Consider the following 7,257-nt stretch of genomic DNA (forward strand, 5'->3'; position numbering starts at 1 on the left):
TTATGAGTCCGTGGGTAGAACTCTTACTGATTCAGATTCTCTACGAGGAGTAATTCTCTAGAGAAAGTGATTCTGTGACTGAAAGTGATTATCTAAAATAAAATATATGGATGAAGTGATTCTCTGCGGAAAGTAAATCGAAGAAAAGTGCTTTTTTTCAGCTCCTCAACTTTTAGTTCATTTCATATAATCACTTCCACGGATTTCACTCAGAGAGCTAAAAGCTGAAAGCTGCTGTTTAGCAGAACTCCCCCTAATTTCAGCCGGGAAGCTGCTCTGAAAGCTTTGCCAAACAAACCCTATATTCAACTCCATGAGTTTTGGTATTACCATCTGATAACTAAGTTCAACCACACGCAGCGGTGAATGTATGAACGGTTTCTAGACTGTCAATGAGGTTTCAAAGGTAAATCTTTCGACCGCCCGGTCTCTCATACCATGCCTATTTTCTCTATTCATAACCGGAACATATGGGAAAGGCTGTTCATCCCGGTATACCCTAAACACTCCTTGTAATGGCAGCACGAGATGAACCCTAAACTCCTAATTAGTATTTTTTACATGACAATGGCAGATGCAAAGGACCTCTTCCCAATTGAACCAAAACCAAGAACTGACCAGCCGGAGCTCGCACTGTAAACTTCCACCTGTGACAAGAGAGCAATCATCTTCAGAAAAGAGCACAGATTTTGGAAGGCAACAGCTATATTCAGCAGTACGTGGTTACTTACAGTATCCAGAATCTGAACTTTGGACCGCAGGCCACCAATCAGGAACAAGCTATCGTCCAGGTTAACCGCAGCAGCGTATCCTCTTGGGGTGCTCATGGGATCACCCATCCTCCAGGCGTTGAGGCGAGGATCGTAGATTTCTACGCTAGAAACCATCTTTTCCCCATCGTACCCTCCCATGGCATATCTGAAATAGAAGTCAACCGGCTACCTAAGTTTCTTCCAAGATTTAAGACCAAGATGCTCTTAGTTGTCTGTCCAGGAAGAGATCTAAAGTATAAGAGGAAGTTACTGACAGGGCTTCTCCGACGACAGTTAAGGCTTGGCATCCTCTCCTTGTATTCATACTTGGAAGCTGGACCCAGACACCCTCCCTTGGGTCATATCTTTCTGCTGATCTGTATATAGTGTGCTTGTTAATGTTAGTTTCCGAAGTACTTATCTGATTAGATCATGTTAAAACATGAAGGAAAGTGTGAGATCTTACTTTAAGTACATGTTTCCATCATATCCACCAGCTGCATATATGACACCATTCAATTCTGCCGCAGCAAGAGCAAATCGCTGGAATGTATTGTAGCACAATTAACATATTGGTGTCAAGATTATTCAACTCTATGAGTTACTTTATTAATTACAACTAATATCACAGAACCATTATGAAGATGCAAGAGCAAATAGCTGAATATATTGTATCACAATTATCCTATGAATGCATACCAAAAAAAATCTAGGCAGGGTATGCAAACATGCAATGATCAGATGAATTATTATGAACAATTGTTCATGCAGAAGATTAACACCATATACTGCTGCAAATATATAATAGGCATCCAAATTTCACATCATAAATAAACTTATGTCTCTTTTCGTTCAAAAAAAAACCCTATGTCTCTTACTATCTTATGTGTTCTTAGCTTTTAAGGTCATTGACCTTATCAGAATACTAACATTGCAGACTCGAAGTTCAGCCACTACTTTGAAATAGGATAGAAGATATCAAACAAGGTAATTATTTCAAGCAACTGAGAAAATGAGAGCATACAGGGAGCAGCATAGAAGGACTACATATCCATTTCCCAAGATATGGATCAAACATCTCAACTTCTGAGTAAGTTTCATTTTCATCTCCTCCACCAATGGCATATATTTTGCTATTAAGACTAATACCAGCAAGACTTCCTTTCTTACGGTTCAACGAGGGGCATTCCATCCACTCGTTATTCCTTGAACTATAGCATTCCACTACAAAAAGAAAAAGAAAACAAAAATTAAGTAACTGCAACTCAAAGTCGGTGCTCGTAAAAAATAAGTTGGGAAAGCGAAGCATATTATAAATACTACAATATACCTGTGTTATACCATGACATGCCATCTCCACCACCAAAAGCAAATATATGACCATCCAATGGAGCAGCAGATGCATATGAGCGGGCATAGCCCATTGGTGTGAGACCAACCATTATGTCTTTCTCAGGAGAAAAAGAATCAAGAGATGATAACCAGGTCACACCATTATAACCACCAATCAGGAATATTGATGGCTTGCCTATATTATTGCACATGCTTCCAAGAAGAGACAATGAAGAGTCAAATTTGAATTGTAACTCATCTACAAGGTATTCCAGTTGCTGTACTTTTCTTCCTGAGTCTTTAACTACTTCCCTCAAAAAAAGTATATCTTGATCTGACCCATTCTGGGAAATAATGGAACCATATCAGTAAATCCTATGCAGACAACGTTTGCATAAGCAAAATAGAAATATTGTCCAACAAAGCTTGTACCACGAATATATGGCGGGACCGCTAAGGCAGGCAGATTTTAAAAGCTGCAGCTATCCAGTTCAGGTGTGCGTTGCCAGAAATAATTATTGTACAGATGAGCTACATGGTTCACACAATAAAACATAGTGTTCCCACCGAAAGGAATACTGGACTAAACATGTCAACTATCACCGTGATTAGAAAATTAAGGATTAGAAACATATAGTCCAAGTCAATAAAACTTCAGGATAGGGAAAGTAAAGTCATTTATTTATATTTTTATCAGAAAAATACTCATTTATTTTTTCCTATCCAACAAAAACAATTGAAGGCACCAAGCAAGTCTCGCATTCCAAAGTCCAAGAAGAAAAAAACGAACCTGCTTCTTCTCCAATTCTCTAGTCCTTTTGGTTAATTTAGCGATGATTTGTCGCAGCTACAGAGGAAAGTTAAAAAGGAATAACGTGAGGGGACTGCAGGCAACATGTTAGGCATTGGATTATGAAATGAAATTGAATAATGAAACAAAAAAGGAAAACAGAATCAATAACATAGACACCTCAGTATAATCTCCATGGTATTGCTCAAAAGGGGTACTATCTTCCACGGTAGCACCAAATTGATCGCAGGATAGGTTTGACTTGACCTGTGTTTCTTCAGGTACACATTCATCTGAACTAGAATCAACACAATCCTGGGAAGATAGTGCCGCTTGCTGTCGCAAAAAACACAAATCTTTCAGCTTTTTCAGGATAGTCTGTCTTTCAGGCTGTAGCTCAATACTACCTGGGTTATTGTGAGCCTCACTCTCTATTTTGTCAACACTCACAGCACCTATATGCTCATTATGTGAGTTCACAAGCATGTCTTTCTCAAAATTGTGTCTTTCTCTATTCACAGGATTGGCAACTGGATGACTGCATTCAGCAAGCTCCATTCCTTGGCAAACTGTTTTGTACGAGGAATTTTGACTGACCTCATCTGGATTTGAATGAGGACTAAATTGGTGTTGAAGAGCATTCTCATCCAAATCCTCCCAATCAGAAACTGGCTCCCCAACCTCCTTCTCATCAGTGTCACTATGTGAATTTTCACTGACACTAGCATTGCCCGCATCAGAATCAGCCCAGTTATCTGGAACGAAGCCACTTGTATTTGATAAAATGCTAAATGGATTGGTATCCTTTAAATTTGCTGTGACTTTCTTTGGGTCAGGAACAGCTGATGCCTTCCCTTTCGTTGGTGGTAAAGATGTGACTTTCCTTTGAGTGACAAGACTCCTTTCGCTTGAAACAGGTGGAACTTGTTTGAAATTAGCAGGACCAAGTGATTTGAACACAGAAATTAAAGCTTTTGTCTGAGCATGGTCCAGCTCAAAATAGAAGTAGTACTGGGTATAGTAGTTGTCACCAAGCACTGTTTTGTATTGGCTCTCCCGCATTGGTGGATACCGAGTCTTTGTGCAAAAACGGACCTTAAAAACACAAACAGCCATTTCAGATACAAATGAAATGGGACAAACTTAATTACTCAAACTATTTCACCAAAAAAACTGTGCCAATTAAACTTTGCGATACCTGGGCAGGAAAAGGTGTCCTTAAAGAGCCATCATCACTCCAAGCATATGGATCGATAGACAATTGACCAGAACTTGCAGCCTCAAAAAGACCATGGAGCTTTCTGTCACTATAATTGAATAGAAACAAAGGCAGGCCAGGTTTGACATTCTTCACATATGAATAATGGATCGAAGGAAGACCTATAGAACAAACGCAACAGGAAACACAATCTAGGTAAGGCAAGAAATTCAACAAAAAGATTAATCAAATGATCAATATTTCATAAACCAAGACCTGTTGTGGCCCTACAACTTAGCAGGATATTGCAAGACCCCAGTGATGGTGTTACAAATGACAAAAGTTAGAGCACGAGATGAAAGGTGCACTTCACTAACCAAATAGTTGTTTTCTGAAGCACTCTTCAATTGTATCAGGCTTGCAACCAAAGATCACCCCTCCAAGCTGGTTTCCTCGGAGATTACGAATCTGGATCCCAGGCTGGCTATTTGGATGATGATGTGTCTTCATCGCAAGATTGTAGGTCTCTTCTTCCAGCACCTGTGGTTCACAAATTATGAGTATGCAAAGCACATAAGTTAAACAAATACAATGATATCAAAGAGATAAAACTGAGTATAAGTTCATAATCAGGGGAGAGAGCATACAACTATCAGACATTTGAAAACTCAAAAGGATCCAAACATTGGCAGCATATGCTTTTAAAGTGCAAACAACCTGAAATGTCCAGGTTGGCGCAAATTTAGTTCCCACTTGAGGAAAAGGAAAAAAAGACTGACACAGGTAAATTCCACAGAAGGGTGTATAGACTATAGATCACCAAATTATGGCAACATGTAACCAAACAAAACCACTACAATCCGTAGTTGGGGAAGGAAAATTCTAATATTACAGGACCATGGAAGTTATGCAGAGTAACAACCAAAAGGTACCGAAAAATGGAACTGAAGCAAATGTCCGTGGCAAAATAGTGTCATGGCCATAAAAATCAGTCACACAGATTACCATCTCATCCAAGATTAAACCTGAGACACACACTCCGAAAAAACCCTTCACCTTAACACCCCCCCCCTCCCCCTCTCCACACAACATGCCGTCTAACAAACCCCTTGCCTTGATCAACAAGAACCAAATGCCTGGCCAATGCTCCACCTAATTAATCAGGCTTCTTTCTTGGGCCAGAAGGCTTCTTTCTTGGGCCAGAACCAAGACTCAATTCCATCCCATCAGCGCACCAAAATTACAATACAAGCTCCAGGAATCATGCGGAGCACCCGAAAGGTGATAACCAACCTAAATGTGATGCACAAGAACATCTGAAATAAGTAGACGTAATCACCGCTACGCAAGGTCACGGAAACCACATTGAACTACTACACACCAGCACTCCTACAAGGACAGGGTTATCCTACAAAATGTAGGAGCGATTCAACCACACAAGTGTTCCACATCCCACAGGACACACATATCACATCCGTCAGAGCTTGTACCAATAAAATCTTCTACAACCTGCAAAAAGATTAAAAAAACATAAAATCTTCTACAGTTGTACCCACCGTAACCTCGAAACCACACAAATCGCGAAAGGAAGAAACGGCAAGGAGATAAATATGCGTGCAAGCACAGTTGCCAACCAAAAATGCAAGGATTATATATATTTTTTAAAAAAAAATGGCGCTGCGCTTAGACAAGAAGGTCCCACCGAACAACCAGCGCGAATGCGAGATTGACCGCGATCAACCGCTAAACAACGCAACAACCTAGCAATCCCAGCAATCGGCACCCCGTAACACCCAAAATCTTAGCCTCATCTTAAACCCTAACCCCCGGTGATCAACGACGCTAAACCACAATGCGCCATACGTACCGCAAGTACCCACTCCCCAACTCCATCGCCTTCCCAACCACCATCATTCCCGCCTCTTCGAACACGCACGCAGCAACAAACTCAAAAACCCCCCAAAAAATTCCAGAAAATAAGGAGAAAATCCCAGAAATTTGCCCAAAAAGGAAAGGAAAAAAAAAACTCCACCGCAACCCGTACAAGGAACTTGCAGCTCCCCTGCGGATGATGATCCTAGCGTAACGCACGATCGGTGGAGGACCAAGAGGCAGATCGACCACTAGGGGCTGCAGGAATGGCACCTGATTGCGTTGCGTCGCTCCCCGACTGGCTGTAGCTCGGAAGCAGGCGTCGCGTTTTGATTTTCGGTCGAGGGCTTGCCTTTTTGGTTCGCTTTTTTTTTTCCCGCTGCTCTTCACCGCTTGAGCGCAGTGGCATCGTGGAATTGTGTGCGAGGGGAGGGTGAGCGTTATATGACGATGGGCAACGGGTTTTTTTTCTGAAATTTTTTCTTCACAGTTTCTATCATAAATAGATTCTTAAAGATCGTTTTTTTAAATTAAATTTTTTTATTTTTATTTACGATTTCCCTCAAAAGAAAGCTGTTGAAGATAAGAAAAAATAAAGAAAATAGGAACTAAAAAGGGAATCAAGAAGAAAACAAAATAAAGAGAATATGATTAAATATGATCTAAAGGGTGCAGCGGGGAGTGATGGAACCGTCGCGTAGCTCACATAAGTAAAAATGGCAAAGATATAGTACCCATTATCTATTACCTATCATGAGTAAAAATTAAAACCCGTGATTGCTATCCACCGCCCGAAGATAGGGGCAGCTCGGGTCGCGATCCTAGTTGTGGCCCAAAATCCTAGTACCCCTCACCAATTGGAGTAATAACCGGCCCACAAACTCGTATGACCCATGCACCCAGCCCATAGTCACACTCTCATCCTCATGGATTCCTCCTCACGGTGGTGACAACTTTGAGGCAGGAGGGGCCGCTAACTCACCGAGGGCAGCCAACGACAATCGAATGGGCGGCGGGTAGTCCACCAGCTCCGGCGAGGCTCTAAAGTTTGGCAGCGTCACACATCCGCCCCTGCCTCACGCTTGGCGGCTGGTCCGATAGCAGTGAAGCAGTGGACCGTGAGGGTGACTGGGCGAGGGCTTGCCGGCGTGGGTATGCAGCCTCACCGACATTCCTGCGAGCGCCGAGAAGCAGCTCAGAGACTGAGAGCACAAGCAGTGGAGCAGAAGAGTGGCAGTTTGGCCTGGAGGTATATTTTCATTCTCGATTTCTCTGTATAATCTTTGCTTCAAATTGGTTTTGTTCTCAATCAA

The 7,257-nt window shown here is 41.7% G+C and overlaps 1 protein-coding gene across 1 annotated transcript; it reads right to left on the bottom strand.

The window, feature by feature from the left end:
• Positions 1–284: 284 nt before the first annotated feature.
• LOC133929685 (uncharacterized) lies at positions 285–6,341 on the bottom strand. The gene is made up of 11 exons (XM_062376470.1): positions 6,218–6,341; positions 4,450–4,612; positions 4,073–4,254; positions 3,055–3,969; positions 2,875–2,931; positions 2,083–2,428; positions 1,777–1,976; positions 1,219–1,295; positions 1,028–1,129; positions 732–918; positions 285–647 (listed from the first exon to the last, which is right to left on the bottom strand). The coding sequence occupies exons 2-11, from the start codon at positions 4,580–4,582 to the stop codon at positions 558–560; spliced, it is 2,289 nt and encodes a 762-aa protein (XP_062232454.1). The 5' UTR covers positions 4,583–4,612; positions 6,218–6,341; the 3' UTR covers positions 285–557.
• Positions 6,342–7,257: the final 916 nt, after the last annotated feature.

Source organism: Phragmites australis, chromosome 9, assembly GCF_958298935.1.
Source record: "Phragmites australis chromosome 9, lpPhrAust1.1, whole genome shotgun sequence".
NCBI classification, from domain to species: Eukaryota; Viridiplantae; Streptophyta; class Magnoliopsida; order Poales; family Poaceae; genus Phragmites; species Phragmites australis.